Source organism: Suncus etruscus, chromosome 7, assembly GCF_024139225.1.
Source record: "Suncus etruscus isolate mSunEtr1 chromosome 7, mSunEtr1.pri.cur, whole genome shotgun sequence".
NCBI lineage: Eukaryota > Metazoa > Chordata > Mammalia > Eulipotyphla > Soricidae > Suncus > Suncus etruscus.
The window spans coordinates 57,308,613-57,324,938 of NC_064854.1; the positions used below are offsets into that span (position 1 = coordinate 57,308,613).

The window sequence follows — 16,326 nt, forward strand, 5'->3', positions numbered from 1 at the left end:
GCCTAGGGACCCAGAGAATTCCCTGAATTGTCCAACAGAGGCTGTGATGGGGTTCAGATTCTGCCAACCTCTAAATACAGGAGGAACCCTGTGTTTCAAGCAACATGACAACACGACAAAACACCCCTTCACCATGGGTTGGAACATTGGAAGGAGAGAATCTATCATATTCTCTGGACAACTCCATGGGCAAAGCTTTTAAGAAGGATCATCATTAGCACTGTAGGCCCAGAGCCTGGAAATGTTCTTTGCTAAATTGCTGGAAGATGGTCTATAGACAGCTCAGCTCCACTACTTCTAGCAGGTTTGGTGGTTTTATGGCCCATCCTCCATCCCGTCCTCCATCCCATCATTCCATCCTCTGTTCCATCCTCTACCAAATCCTCCACCCCATCTAGGAAGAGCAGCTTCTGAGATGGAAGCCTTCACAGACTTCCTTTGCTCTCTCAGATTTGGCCTTGCAAAGTCTCAGCCTCTCTCACAGTTCAGGACAGCAGGCACTCAAAACCCTACATTCAAATTTCAATCCCGAGCTCTGTCTCATTCATTACCTGTTGGGGCCTTGGTGTCAGCCTTCCGGCTCCCCCGGGCCCCCTTCTCGGCCCACACCAGCACTGTGTAGTCCACACCTGGCCGAAGCCCAGTCAGCACTGTGCTGGTCTGATCCTTCACCACAGCCACGTCCCTGCTGTCTCCATCCGCCGAGGTGACTCGTACCATGTACCTGTCGATGGGCGCCTGCACGGGGTCCCAGGACACGGTGGCCGTTGTCTCTGTCACCAGGTCGGTCACCAGGTTTTTGGGGCTATCAATGTCTTTAAGAAAATGTTTGGACACATCAAAGCATCATAAGAAAAATACTACTTGCCCTCCTCTTCCATACCCCCACCAATGCCCTGCAATTCACCTTAATGCTTCCCCCCACCCTGTTTCTCTGGAGTTCAGTTTCTGCCAATCCCCAAATACAGGAAGAACCCTGTGTTTCAAGCACCATGACAACACATCAAAACAACCCCTTCACCATGGGTTGGAACATTGGAAGGAGAGAATCTCTCATGTTCTCTGGGCAACTCATGGGCAAACCTTTTAAGAAGGATCCTCATTAACTCTGCAGGCCAGAGCCTGGAAATGTTCTTTGCTAAATTGATAGTCTATGGCTGGCTCAGCTCCACCACTTCTAGCAGGTCTGGTGGTTTTGTGGCCCATCCTCCATCTCATCCTTCATCTCATTCTTCATCCCATTCTCTATCCTATCCTCCATCCCCTCCTCCATCCCACCCTCCACCCCATCCTGGAAGAGCACCTTCTAGGCTCTTCCTTTGCTCTCTCAGACTTGGCCTCGCAAAGTCTCAGTCTCTCTCACAGTTCGGTACAGCAGGCACTCAAAACCCTACACTCAAATTTCAATCCCATGCCCTGTCTCATTCATTACCTGTTGGGGCCTTGGTGTCAGCCTTCTGGCTCCCCCGGGCCCCCTTCTCGGCCCACACCAGCACCGTGTAGTCCACACCTGGCCGCAGCCCCGTCAGCACTGTGCTGGTCTGATCTTTCCCCACGGCCACATCCCTGCTGTCTCCATCTGCTGAGGTGACTCGAACCATGTACCTGTCGATGGGCGCCTGCACGGGGTCCCAGGACACCATGGCTGTTGTCTCTGTCACCTGGTCGGTCACCAGGTTTTGGGGGCTGTCGATGTCTTTAAGACAAATGATAGAGAGAAGAGAAAAGAAAAAGAAAAAAGAAAAGCATTGGGCCAACTCTCAGTTTCTGGAAATGGCAGCACAGCCTCAGTGACAGCCTCAGCAAAGAAGTGTCAGCGTGTTCTCCGCCAATAATTGGAAGAACTTCAGGGTTTAATTAAGGCAGTGGCTTGAAATTCTGAGAACAAGCTCAGTGCATGTAATGACAGAAGGTTTTTCGGACCCAGCCAATTCAAGTCCCAAGTCTCTATGTTCTTCCCAGGCATTGCCTCTGGTGAAAAGAATTGATGGTTGAATAGCTCCTTTACTCTGAATTTTTTGCATCCCTCTTTCCAGTCCCTGACTTCTGATACCTAAAAACAATGATACTTGCACCAAAAATCTGTTCTAATTTGTTCTCTGGGAAGGAAAAATATTTGGGAGGTCAGAGTTGTCAGCTTTTTCCATAGAAAACATCATACTTGGCCTGGGAATCAGGAGACTTGAAATTAACAATTGGATGCAGGGTTGGGCTGAGAAAAACCATTCATCATATGGACTCTGTTTAGATTTGTCTTGGTTAAACTGGCAACACGGGGCTGAAGCAATAGTATAGCAGGAGGGTGCTTGCCTTGCATGCAGCCAACCTGGAATCTATGCCCACACCTCATAAGGTCCCTTGAGCACCACTAGGAGTGATGCTTAGCTTAGAGTATTGGCAGGTGTGACCCAAACTATCAGCACGCCTAAAAGAATACACACAATAAACCTGGGGCATATCTAGGTCCTATGTTTTCTTGGTGACTAACCCTAGATTTAAAACCTGATTTCCTCGGGGCCGGAGAGATAGCATGGAGGTAAGACGTTTGCCTTTCATACATAAGGTCTTTGGTTCGAATTCCGGCATCCCACATGGTCTCTCGAGCTTGCCAGGAGCGATTTCTGAGCGTGAAGCCAGGAGTAACCCCTGAGCGCTGCCCGGTGAGACCCAAACAAACAAACAAACAAAAACAAACAGAAAAAAAAAAAACCTGATTTCCTCATCTACAGCAAGAAGCTGCACTTAGGGCCGGTGAGGTGGTGCTAGAGGTAAGGTATCTGCCTTGCAAGCACTAGTCAAGGAAGGACCGAGGTTTGATCCCCCAGCATCCCATATGTTCCCCCAAGCCAGGGGCAATTTCTGAGCGCTTAGCCAGGAGTAACCCCTGAGCATCAAATGGGTATGGCAAAAAAAAAAAAAAAAAAAAAAAAAAACAGGAAGCTGCACTCACTGCCTGTCTCCGGTTCTGGGCAACTGAAAGAAATTACTAACTGGAGAGGCCAGAGCAATAGCACAACAGTTAAACATTTGCCTTGCATGCACCCAACCTGGGTTCAACCTCCGGCATCCCAAATGGTCCCCTAACCTGGCCAAGAGTGGTTTCTGAGTGCAGAGACAGGAGTAATCCCTGAGTGCCATTGGGTGTGGCCCAAAAAAGAAAAAGAGAGTGGGGCCGGGCGGTGGCGCTGGAGGTAAGGTGCCTGCCTTGCCTGCGCTAGCCTAGGACGGACCGCGGTTCGATCCCCCGGCGTCCCATATGGTCCCCTAAGAAGCCAGGAGCAACTTCTGAGCGCATAGCCAGGAGTAACCCCTGAGCGTCACAGGGTGTGGCCCAAAAACCAAAAAAAAAAAAAAAGAGAAGAAAAAAAATGACCCCTGAGCACAGAGCCAGGAGTAACCCCAGAGCACTGCTGGGTGTGACCCCCCCCCTCAAAAAAAAAAGTTACTACCTAGAAATGATTTCTTTGACACACTTGCTATTGTGTGAAACATCACTTGGCCCTCCAAAAGTGAAACTTAAGAGTCCAAAAACTGGGGTCTGGAGCGATAGCACAGCGATAGAGCGTTTGCCTTGCACGTGGCCAACCCAGAACAGACCTGGGTTTCATCCCCAGCATCCCATATGATCCTCTGAGCCTGCCAGGAGCGATTTCTGAGCACAGAGCCAGGAGTAATCCCTGAGTGCCACTGGGTGTGGCCCAAAAACATAAATAAATAAATGAATGAATGAATAGTTTAAAAACTGGGGCCAGAATCATAGCACAGTGGGGAGGGCACTTGCTTTACATGTGACCAATCTAGGTTTGATTCCCTTATTCCCTCGTGTCTCCTAAGAACTGCCTGAGTGCAGAGCCAGGAGGAAGCCCTGAGCACTGTCAGGTGTGGGCCCCAAACATTTTAAAACCTAGGTAGCAGGATGAGCTGGTATTTTAAATCCTGCAATCCAGACTGGAGCAATAGCACAGTGGGGGGGGGGGGGGCATTTGCCTTGTATGCGGCTGACTCAGGTTCAATCTCCAGCATCCCACTCGGTCCCCTAAGCACTGCCAGTAGTAATTCCTGAGTGCAGTGCCCCAGAAGTTAGCCTTGAACATCACCAGGTAGGATCCAAAACAAAACAACAATTAAATAATTAAATAATAATAAAATCCTACTATCAGTAAACAGAAGCAGCTCAGAAGGGAGTCGTGAGGCTGGCTCCCCACACTCGAAGGCCCCCATGTTGTCTGCACCCCCTCACCTGTCAGTGCCTCAGTGTTGGCTTTCTTGCTCCCCTGGTCTCCCCGCTCAGCCCACACGAGCACTGTGTAGGCCTCTCCTGGCTTCAGGCCTGTCAGTACCGCGCTGCTCTGGTCACTGCCCACCGTTATATCCCTGGTGTCACCTGCTGCAGATGTGTACTGGACCACATATTTGTCAATGACTGCCCGCACCGGGGCCCACGAAACCACGGCCGTGTCCTCTGTCACCTGCCCTGTGACCACAGGTGTTGGGCTGTCGATTTCTTCAAGTAAACAGACGAGAAAGGAAAATGAGAGAAACCATGTAGCCAGGCTGGAAACAGAAGATGGAGTGAAGGCATTGGCCTTCCATGAGGCTGACCCTGGTTCCATCCCTTACAGAGGGTCCCCTTAGCACCACTAGTGTGACTCAATCCCCCAAATAAAGGAATAAATAAAAATAAGGCAAAAATATGAGGGCCGGAGCAATAGCACAGAGATAGGGTGTTTGCCTTGCACGCAGAGACCTCGGACGGACCCAGCTTCAATCCTTGGCATCCCATATGGTCCCCAGAGACTGCCAGGGGCAATTTCTGAGCACAGAGCCAGCAGTAACCCCATAGCACCACCATGTGTGGCCCAAAACCAAAGAAACAAAAGGCAAAAATAAGCAGAAAGGTATCAGAAATGCTTTGTTACCCTGGATGCTGAGTCCAGGAGAGATTCTCAACATCAAGAACACTTTTTTTTTTTTTTGAGCCACACCCAACAACGCTCAGAATTACTTCTGGCTCTGCATTCAGGAATCACTCCTGGAGGTGCTCGGGGGACCATTTGGAATGCCAGGAATAGAACCCAGGTCAGCCACATGCAAAAACGTTTTACCTGCAGTACTATCATACTGGCCCCACAAGAAAACTTTGTTTTGGGGGTCATGCCCAATGGTACTAAGAGCTTCCTTCTGGCTCTGTGCTCAGAGGACTATATGGGTGAGGTATGGAACCTGGGTCAGCATCTTGCAAGGCAGAAGCCCTCCCCACTGTATCATCTCTCTGACCTCCACAACAGCAAGAAAACTTGCAGCATCCCACCCACACCCTGTCCTGAAATGTGTGTCAGTAACATAGAACTTTCTCCATGCACAAACTCCAGGATCTGGAACCAGAGTGAACTGGGAGCATTCCCAGGCACCCCACCTTACCTGTTCGGCCACTGAGGAGGATGGGTTTGCCCTCCAGGTCCCCTCGCATTGGGACCACTGTGATCTGATAGTCCGTCCCAGGCTGCAATCCTGGGGAGATATGGTGGGGGGGGGGTCAGGAGAGGCACCAGCCTGTGCCCCAGAGAGACCCTTCCCAGGAGCCATGAACCCACAGGACCAGGAAGAGCCCACAGGACCCCAACCTGGGGAGCTTGGGGCTGGGGGTGGGTCCCATTTGTGTTCCCATGGCCATCTCATCCTCTTCTCTTAGCAGAGTTCACCCACCCAGAACTAAATGAGCCAAGTCCATTCTCTATCTAACATTCACACATGCATGGAAACAAGGTACATACCTGCATGTGCACACACATGCAAACATATGTATACATGCACAGATCTTCCCAAAGGAATAATTTGTCACCATCATACTGACCCTCAAAGAAACATTGGAAGAACAGTCTAGAAGCCCCATCCATTAATGAATCAAGTATTCTAGAGGTGCTAGAGAACAGACCAAGGGTCTCTACGCTGGAAGCTTCAGGGAAAGTATTTGAGGAGACCCCATCGGCCCATCCAGTCTCATGAGCTTCCAGGCTCTCCTGGGCAGCAAGCAAGGGTCTGTATTTCTGGGAGGTTCTTACCAGTGATGTCATAGCGACTTTTGGGATCAGTGCTCTTGGGCACTGTGACCTCAGCCACCTCCTGGCCCGTCAGGGGCCCATAACGCAACTTGTAGTAGTCCACCTGGGTGGGCGGGTTCTCCCATTCCACGTCCAGGGAGTGCTCCGTCTCATCAGTCACCCAGGCAGTGCCCGGCACGGCAAGATCTAAGGGTGAGGGGCGTGAGAGCAGTAAGGCACAGGACATGGGCATGATCCACTGAGCCGAAGGACCCAAGACCTGGGCTTTAGGTGTCACCAAATCCCTGGATCATCCTGGCTCCACAGTCCTAGGCACCACCAATCCTTGGGCCTCTGTACTGAACCTGAGCAACTGAGAATCACCAGTGGGTTGTTTCGTTGAGGTGGGGAGTCCACATCAAGCTCTGTGCTCAGGAATCATTATTCCTGGCAGGCTTGGGGTACCCTATACAATGTTATAGATTGAACCTGGGTCTGCCACGTACATGCCCTCTCCACTGTGCTATGTCTCCAGCATCAATGATTTTGTCATTGGTAATTTCATTTTTAAGCCATACCCAGCCACGCTCAGGAGTTACACCTGACTCTGCACTCAGGAATCATTCCTGGTGGTGCTTAGGGAATAGCAGAAGATGGAACTTAGGTCAGTTTACACAAGAAAAGAGCTCTACTGTACCACCTTTTTGACCCCAGAAATGATTTAAGAATGTCTCCAGGAGAGTCTTCTGGAAACCAGAGCTTCTGGGTCTCCTCAAACCACTAAAGTGGCTCATCCTGTCTCATGGGGTCTCCACGGCCCCCTACTAATCATGCTTTAGCCCCACTCCCACCCAGAGGGTACTATGCCCCTGACAGCTCTCTGTGCACCCCTGGGGCTTGGCCCACCTGTGCTGGCGATCAGGTGCTGAGCACTGCTGGCCACGTCCTTCCTCACATTGTGCAAAGTCACCATGTACTTGGTGGCTGGGAGCAGCCCCAGGATCTCGTACGTGTGTTGCTCCTTGGGTACCCGGACCTGCTTCCTCGACAGCTCTTGCCCCAGAGGGTGGTAGCGGAGGATGTAATGGTCCACCTGGCTCTGTGGCTCCCAACTCACCAGCAGGGAGTCCTCCGAGCTCTTGAGTAACTGCAGACCCTGGGGGGCAACCACTGTGGGAAGAAAAGAAAGAGACCCCTGCCCCATTGAGCACTGCACAGGTTTCCTGAGAACAGAGGCCACAGAAGGCTGTTGCAGTAGCACAGCGGGTAGGGTGCTCGCCTTGCACACAGCTGGCCTGGGTTCGATCCCCAGCATTTCATATTGTCTCCTGAGCATCTCCATCCAGGAGTGACCCAAGCCCAGAGTCAGGATTAATCCCTGAGCACTGCTGGATGTGGCCCAAAAACCAAAAGAAAAAAAAAAAAGAAAAGAAAAGAAAAGAAAAGAAAAGAAAAGAAAAAAGAAAAGTCAAGTGGGGCTGCAAAATTTTTATTAAAAAAAAAAAAAAAGGAAGGACAGATCAACAGTACAGCAGTGAGGGTATTTGGCTGACCCGGTTCAATGTGACTGACTTGAGTTCAATCCTCAGCACCATATGTGGTCTGCTGGGCACCATCAGATACAGAGCAATGCTAGTAACAGGGCACAGAGATACCAAAGGGTGTTTCTGGAGCACCTGCAAACACTTAGCTCTAAAAGGCAAGGGGAGGCAAAGGGGGATTATCCAGAATCTGCCTTGGCACCCCCATCCCAAAGCAGCCCGGCTGGGCCTCCCTGCTCACTTGAACATACACACACACACACACACACACACACACACACACACACACACACACACCACATCACCCAGGATCTCAGCCCAAAAGTGACACCTCCAGATCTTGCTTAGAAATGCAATTTTTGGGGTATAAACCCCAAACCCACTGATTCAGATGGCCTAGAAATGTTTTGTTTCTAATGGGGGTTTGCTTTTATTGGGAGGCTACACCCGGGAACTCAGGCTAACTAGACTCTTCACTCAGGAATCACTTCTGGCAGTACCTAGGGTTGAACCCAGATCAGCAAACATCTTGCTTGCTGTGCAATTGCTCTGGCCTAAGCCAACCAATGTTTTCTTTGTATGGGAGTCATACCTGGCAGTGCTCAGGGATTACTCCTGGCTCTACACTCATGGATCACTTCCGGTGGTACTCAGGGCACCATATGGGTTGCTGGGGACTGAACCCAGGTTGGCTGCATGCAAGGCAAGCACCCTACCTGCTATACTCTCTCTCCATCCTCATTTGTTTGTTTGTTTGTTTGGTTTTGGTTTTTGGGTCACACCCGGCTCAGGGTTACTCCTGGCTCTATGCTCAGAAATCACTCCTGGCAGGCTCGGGAGTCCATATGGGATACCAGGATTCGAACCACCATCCTTCTGCATGCAAGGCAAACGCCCTCCCTCCATGCTATCTCTCTGGCTCTCAATTATTATTTTGTTGGTGCTCAGGAGTTTGCTCAGGGGTTAGCCCTGGCAGGACCATATGGGATGCAGGGGACTGAACCCGGGTCAGCTGAGTACAAGCCAAGCGCCTTTCCTGCTGAGCTATCTCTCTGGCCTCAAATGGGTTTTGTTGTTGTTTGTTGTTGTTAAGCCACATCCGACAATGCTCAGGGGTTACTCGCAGCTCTGCACTGAGGAGTCACTCCTGGTGATCACATAGGGGGATCCTATGTGATTCTCCAATTCTCCAAGAGAGTCTTCTGGGAATGGGGGTGGGAGGGGAGTTTGTCCAGGGTCTAGGACCCAGCCCAGGGCAGAAGGATCCAGCTGGTGTAAGAGAGCAAGAGATGGGGTTGGGGAAAATTTCTGGGTGCAAGGACAATTGTCGGGGTGCACTCGCTCACCCTGTGCGCAGTCGGGGCCCGTGAAGCCCTCCTCACAGTAACACTCGCCCGTGTCGCAGAAACCGTGGCCGCTGCAGTCGTTGGGGCAGCGCAGCTCACTGCAGTCCTCGGACATGAAGTCGGGGTGGCATTGACACACCCCACGCACACACACGCCATGGCCGCTGCAGTTCTCAGGGCAGGCGGGGGCTGCGCAGTCGGGCCCCACGTAGGGCAGGTCGCAGATGCAGCGGCCTTCCTCGCAGCGCCCGTGGCCGTGGCAATTCTCGGGGCATCTGGGCCGCTCGCAGTCGGTGCCCTCCCAGCCCTCCTCACAGCGGCAGCTGCATGTGTCCCGGGAGAAGGTTCCGTGGCCGCTGCATCCAGGGCTCGGCTCTGCTGGGGGCAAGAGGGTGAAGGAGCACATAAGAGCCACTGGTGAATGGGCAAGCAGACTCTGCACCTTGCATGGTCCTTTCTGTTGAGTCAGGCGGGGCCTTTGCACCCAAGGAAGGATGTACCAAGAAACCACCCACAAACAGATCTCTCTGGGCCCGAGCCAAAGTGCAACCGGGAAGGTGTTTGCCTTGCACCAGGCTGACACAGTTTTAATCCTCGGCATCCCTTAGGGTCCCCCAGAGCACCGCCAGGAGTGATTCTTGAGCCCAGAGAAAGCCATGAGCACTGCTGGGTGTGGCTCAAATATAAAACAAACCCTAACAGACCATGTATTTGAGAGGCTGGAGTAACAAGACAGCAGGGAGGGTACTTGTCTTGTACGTAGCAGACCCCAGGTTTGATCCCTGGTATCTCATAGGGTCATGGGAGAGCCACCAGGAGTGATTCTTGAGTTCAGAGCCAGGAGTAAGCACTGAACATCGCCAGGTCTGGCCCCAAAATTAAACACAAACAAATCTGGGGCTGGAGAGATAGCACAGCGGTAGGGCACTTACAAGCGGCCGACCCAGGACGGATGGTGGTCTGAATCCCGGCATCCCATATGGTCCCCTGAGCCTGCCAGGAGCGATTTCTGAGCACAGAGCCAGGAGTAGCCCCTGAGCATTGCCGGGTGTGACCCAAAAACAAACAAACAAATTCATACCTGCCTGACAAGCCTAATGATTTTCACCTGCAAATACTTAACTTAAAGGAGGGGGGGGGGGGAATAGCCACAGCACTAGTGTGGATGCCCCAACCTCAAAGCTAACTGTTTGAATACACACTGATCCTTCACTCTTGAACACACACCACTTCATCACGTAAGGATCTTTTTTGTTTGTTTCTTGTTTTGTTTTTGTTTTGGGGCCATGCCCAGAGACGCTCAGGACTTACTCCTGTCTCTGCGCTCAGGAATCACACCTGGCAGTTTTCAGGGGGACCCTTTGAGATGTTGGAGATCAAACCCAGGTCAGCTACATGCAAGGCAAGCACCCTCCCCACGGTCCTTTCTCCCCAGCCCTCAGACCCTAGTTTTTGTTAAGTGAGTCCCAAGTGAAGTCTTGCTAAATAAATAAATAAATAAATAAATAAATAAATAAATAAATAAATAAATAAATAAATAAGCTTTGCTGCTCCTACAAAATAGTGGAAATGGAAACAGAGGGGGAGGGAGGGAGAACCAGTATGCCTCTAACCCTTTCCAGCCTAAAGCAGCCAGAAGGCAGCTGTCCCTAACCTAATGAGGCTCTTAAGCTCAAAACATTGCTTTCCTTCCTAAAATTACCTCTAATTTAGTTTTTCTGTTTGTTTGTTTTTTTGCGGGGGGTGGGGGGGAGGTTCACTCCCAGAGCCACTCAGGTTTTATTCCTGGCTCTGCACTAAGGAATCACTTCTAGCAGGCTCAGGGTCCATATGGGATTCCGGGTATCGAACTAGGATAGGCCACGTGCAGGTTTCACTGCTGTGTTTCTTATCACTCTGGCCCCAACACCTCTAATTTAGAGAGCACCAGGAGAATTCAACCCGTTCATCTGGGGTGCATCCAGGTGCACCGTTCTGTCTCACCTACAGGGGAAGCACTAACTCAGCACAGTTCTTTGGGGATATCAAAGGGCTGGGTCCGAGTACACACTGTCTCTTCCTGGAAAATCTGATGGGCCTGATCACTGGCCCAGGAAGGAAGTGGGGCCTCCCTCTACCAGTGCTTCTCAATTATTTTCTGTCATGCCCCCCTAGGAAGAAGAAAACATTTTTCGCGCCCTCCACGTGACTGTAAATAGTATATATTTTAAATAAACTTTAACCTGCAAAACAAAAATATATAAAATAATTTGAGCTGATTTTTTAATCAGAGGTGATGTCTGGATTAATGGCTCCAATGAGCACGTTGTGCAATGCATAGCTTTTTCAAGCGAGGTTTGAAGCAGGACACAGCAACTCTCGGCTCCAGAGACATACAGAGACATAAACACGGGCTTAACTTGTTATGGCAGTGTTTGCCGAGGTCAAACTTGCCGCCCTTTACTGAGCCTCACGCCTCCCCCCCCAGGGGGGGCACGCCCCACTATTTGAGAAGCACTGCTCTACCATAATCTGTCCTTTATTACTAAAGCACCAGCTCACAACAGCTTACAAAGCAACAGCTGTCAACTTCTTTGTTATGGTGCATAGGGTCATCTTTTTTGGGTGGGGAACACACCCTGCAGTGCTCAGGGGTTACTTCTGGCTCTGTGCTCAGAAATTGCTCCTGGTAGGCTCAGGAACCATATGGGATGCCAGGGATTAAACCCGGCTGACTGCATGCAAGGCAAGCATCCTACCCACTGTGCTGTCGCTCTGGCCCCAAGGGTATGGTGTCTTCTAAGTGGCATTTCCATTTTCTAGAAAGATCCTTGATTGGGCAGTGGGCAGAAGCCTGAGCAACGGGCACCAAGTGTGTGTGTGGGGGGAGGGGCTGGGCCCAGCTGTGCAGCCAGTCTTGCCTTTACTCTCTCTCTCTTGTCTCAACTCTCAGGTTGCTCCATCTTCAGATGAACACACTTATTGGTGATATCAGATGTATCAGGTAGAATTAATCTACCACCTTTCCTTGTCCTCCATATATACACCTCAAAGACAGCAAGGCAGGAGTCAGAGAGCCGCTGAGAAAGGCTCCTGGAGCCCAGACACAAATGCAAGTGCTCACTGGGTGTTTGTTGGATGACCTCAGGACTTACCAAGAGCCGCCCCTGCACAGCAGTGTCCACTGCATTGCTCCTTCACCTGGACCAAGTCTCCCTCCAGCTTTTTCACCCGGGCCAGCAGGGCCTGCACCAGGCCTGCCAGCTCGCAGTCCTTATGTGGTGTCTGTAGGCGGATATTGTGCCGGAAGATGATATTCTGCTCCTCACCGGCCTCCCCAGGGGCCAGGATGGAGCTGTCCCCAGCATCAGCAAGCGGCTGTGTGTCCGCTTCCACCTGCACTAGGGCTGACTTAGGCACATCAATCTTGTAGGTGTGGCTGACGGTGACCTGCTGTTCTTTGTCACTGCAGTCCAGGGGCTGGGGAGCTGCTGGGGCTGAGGCCACCAGGACTAAAGAGCCCAGAATGAGACCCAGATGGACCCAGGGCCTCCCCAAGAAATGCACCCTGGGACCGAGCCTGAGAGATTCCATTAGAAGATGCTGCAGTGGAGAAGAACACAAGAGGAAAAGAAGTATGTCGGAGTTGAGATAGCACCAAGGACACAATATGTGGTTAACAGGTTCCCTGTCACATTCCCTGAGCATTGCAAGATCAGCCCAGAGGCCCCCAAATAACCAGTGTGACCTGAGTGATCCCCAGCAGCACAGAACCCTGGAAGTTGTGCATCTAAATGCCAGGCTGGGGCAGCTGAGAATTGCAGGTGGCACACACACACATACACACACACACACACACACACACACACACACACACACACACTTCATCTCAGCTTTCTGAATACCACTTTGGAAATCTCCTCTCCTACTGCCCCCCCTCCCCAAGAAAGAAATATCGAGGAAATGTTTTGTTTTGTTCTTGTATTGGGGCAACACCCAGAGATGTTGGGTGAGTTACTCCTAGTTTGTGGCTTAAGGGTTACTCCTGGCAGTGTTTAGAGGATCATGTGTGTGATGCCTGAATGGAACCTGGGTTCCCACATGCTAAGCAAGTGTTCTGGCTCTTTGAGCCATCTCTCTGAACTTAGAAATTGGTCTTTTTTGGGGGGTTACCAAAGAGATAGTACAATAGGAAGGACACTTGTCTTGCTGACCAGGAGATGATCCCTGGCATCCCATACATTCCCCGATCACCCCCAGGAACAATTCATGAGTACAGAGCCAGGAGTAAGCTTTCAGCATTACTGGGTGTGGCCCCAAAACCAAGCCCTTCAAAATTTTATTTGAATTTGGTTTATTTTTATTTGGGGCTATACCTAGCTGTGCTCAGGACTTACTCCTAACTCTGTATTCAGAGATTACTCCAGGCAATGCTCAAGGGGCCCTATTTGGTGTCAGGATCTAATAGGGGTCAGTTGCATGCAAGGCAAGTGCCCAGCCTGCTGTACTTTTTTCAGCCCAGTGCTGATCTTCTGAATAGATTTTTAGAAAATAAAAAAGTGAAGAACACAGAAAGGTGCCAGGCTGTCTCTCCTGAGGCTCAGAAGGAAATTACTTTCTGTCTCTCCTATACACAGGGAATGTTCTTGCCTGCAGACTTTGTGGCTATAATGCATAGGACTATTCTCTCTGCTCTGGTTTCACCCCTGGCTCCATGTTCCCCATAGCATTGTTCAGTGTGGCCACCCAATAACAACAAAAAGAACAACAAAAACTGCTGCCTGGTATTCAGGGACCACTCTGTCAGCCATAGATCCCCAAATCCTGAACATTTGTACCCATGCTCACATCATTCTGTTAACAAAAGCTACAGTGGAACCGGACAGAGAACAAAAAAGGAACCAAGATTTTAACTCCTGGCACTGTATATGAGCCCCTAAATCCTACCGGGAGTGAGACCTGAGCACAGAGCTAGAATTAAGCCCAGAGCACAGCCAGGTATGGTCCCAGACACCACCCCTACAAAAAAATGCCTAACAAACCAAAAAACTAATCATAATTACTACACATTATAGCTATGTCCTAAACTTTGTTCTGCCTCAAAACACCTCACTCAAAAGATGTTACTGTTCCTCTACTTCACACACAGGCAGGAAAATTGAACCCCAGTACCCTGAAATGACCTGCCCATGACAAATAGTTGAAAGCAGGTAAAGGGTACCAATAATCATATAAAATAACAAGAATAATAACAACAAAGGATGCTATCAGGGGCCAGGGATGAGTTGAGCATAGCTTTGCAAGCAGAAAATTGGGGCTCCATTTGCAGAATCACCACCATGGAGCAACCCCCAAGGAAGGCACTAGTTATGACTCCTGTGCACCTCCCACCATGACTCCCCCAATAAAGATGGTAATATCTTACAATGACTGCCCCCCCATCACCACCCTGAGTTTAGCCCAACAACAAAAAGTCCCACAACCTCCCCTTTACTGCTCCCTGGGATAGAAACTGAGGCTGTTTGGTTTCTAGCCAAAGGCGCCCAGATTGTGCAAGGTGAGGCCAGATCATGAGTTCAAGCCATACACAATGTCGCCCACTGTCCATAGCAGCCTCACACACTGATCTCCAAGGCACCTGATTTATGCTGCCAGAGAGATAGTACAGTGGGGAGGATGTTCACCTTGCAACAGCTAATCCAGATTCAATTCCTGGCATCCTATAGGGTCCCTTCAATACTGCCAGGGTAATTTCTGAATACAAAGCCAGCAGTACCCCCTGAGTGCCATGGGATGTGGCCCAAATATCTACCCACCTCCCCAAAAATCAAAGACATCACTGAATTCCCAACCCAACCCCTGAGGCCCCTTTACAAGTAATGCTTGAGCTGGAAAAGACAGACCTTGGATGTCTCTGCCAATTCTTCACACCCCACCTCCAGCCCAGACCTGGCACCATGGTTTTCCTAAGGTGGTTCTGGAAAGATGCAAGAGGGGCGGGGGGGAGAAAGAGGCAGAAAGGCCCTGCCAAGCGCATCTCACCATGTTGCCATCGGACTCCAGGAACAAATGAGGCTCTAGGAGGTTCGCCAGAGTGGAGACTTGCATCCTTGGGAGTTGGATTCAAAAGTTCCTGGCTAACTCCACTCTGCACAGGAGACTCTCCCTCCCCAGCTCCAAAGAGGCCACAGGGAAGAAAATCCTGCACTAAACCGATAAGTTTCCTGAGCGAGGAGAGAAGCTTCTGGGTCCGACACGTGGCAGGGGGGCCAGGCCTTATGTCCCAGCACAGAGCTGAGATGACCTCAGCAGCTTCTTTATATGCCACCAACCACAGACTCGGCTTTCCACCCCTGGATGAGGGCAGGATGGGCGGCCCCTGGGTCCAAGAAAAATGCCTTATACTAGGATTCCGTGTGGTGATCATTATTCTAGAGAGGGCTTGGTTTGGCTCAGAAAGATGGGGGAATGCTGGAAGAATGTAAGGGAGAGGGGGCAAGCAGGGAATGCCTAGGAAACCACAGGAAACTAGGAGTGATGCCCCAGAGCAAAACCATTAACAAATGTCTTTTTTCATTCTGACAGCAGGCTGTGGCAGAGGGAATATGGGGAGTGGAGCAGTGGCCTGTGAAGATCTAGGGAAAAGGAGGCCTCGTGTTGTTTCCTAGGTTGGCTCTGAGCTGTATCCTACTCGCTGGGAGCTAGTACCCTCTAATTCTGCTCCAAAAGACCCCCAATATTTATCCTCTCTGGGTCCCCAGTCTCAGAACACTGCCCAAATTATTACTACAAAAGAAATATTTTGCATATGCAGTAATAATAGCCTGGAAGGGGTTTTTTGGTAGTTGTTTCTTTGGGGGTTGCTGGGTGTTTTATTAGACTGCGGGGGAACATTTTATGCCTGGCATTCTATTGACTCCCATATCAAAACTTTTGGAGTCCTTTGAGATTGTTCTTTGTAAGTGGTGCTCAGAGGTTCATAAAGTATAGGACACATGCCTTGTATCAGGAGAGCTGAGATCAGAAGCCAGGAGAGTCCGCATTCACCCCTCTGTTTCCCTGTCTCTCTCTGTCCCCCTGCACCTCTCTGTCCACCTTCATCTCCTTGCCCTCTACACTGTCCCAAAGCAAAGAGGCTAAAGAAAAAGTCCAAATGTCTTCATCCTATTTTCTGTCCAATTTAAGGGGTTTTGGCTGCCAATAAAGGAAATGCAAGGTCTTTTAAGAACTCAGAGAAGCAGGATCTGCTCAGTGTTGACCCCAGCCCTGTATTCTCCACCCTGGATGATTCTTGATGTGAATCAATCCTTCAATCCTGGAGCCAGAGACCCAGGCCCTTCTTCTTTTTTTTTTTTTTTTTTTTTTTTTTTTTTTTTTTTTTTGTGGTTTTTGGGTCACACCCGGCAGTGCTCAGGGGTT

At 50.3% G+C, this 16,326-nt stretch overlaps 1 protein-coding gene across 1 annotated transcript in view; it reads right to left on the reverse strand.

Moving 5' to 3' along the window:
- TNN (tenascin N) overlaps positions 1–16,326 on the reverse strand; it is a 55,086-nt gene that overhangs the window by 12,799 nt on the left and 25,961 nt on the right. The window contains exons 2-9 of the mRNA XM_049777587.1: positions 12,063–12,419; positions 8,929–9,342; positions 6,948–7,211; positions 6,063–6,248; positions 5,422–5,511; positions 4,241–4,504; positions 1,433–1,696; positions 552–815 (exon numbers count right to left, since the gene is read on the reverse strand). Coding sequence (XP_049633544.1) covers positions 552–815; positions 1,433–1,696; positions 4,241–4,504; positions 5,422–5,511; positions 6,063–6,248; positions 6,948–7,211; positions 8,929–9,342; positions 12,063–12,419 — 2,103 coding nt within the window. The remainder of the gene's footprint in view (positions 1–551; positions 816–1,432; positions 1,697–4,240; positions 4,505–5,421; positions 5,512–6,062; positions 6,249–6,947; positions 7,212–8,928; positions 9,343–12,062; positions 12,420–16,326) is intronic.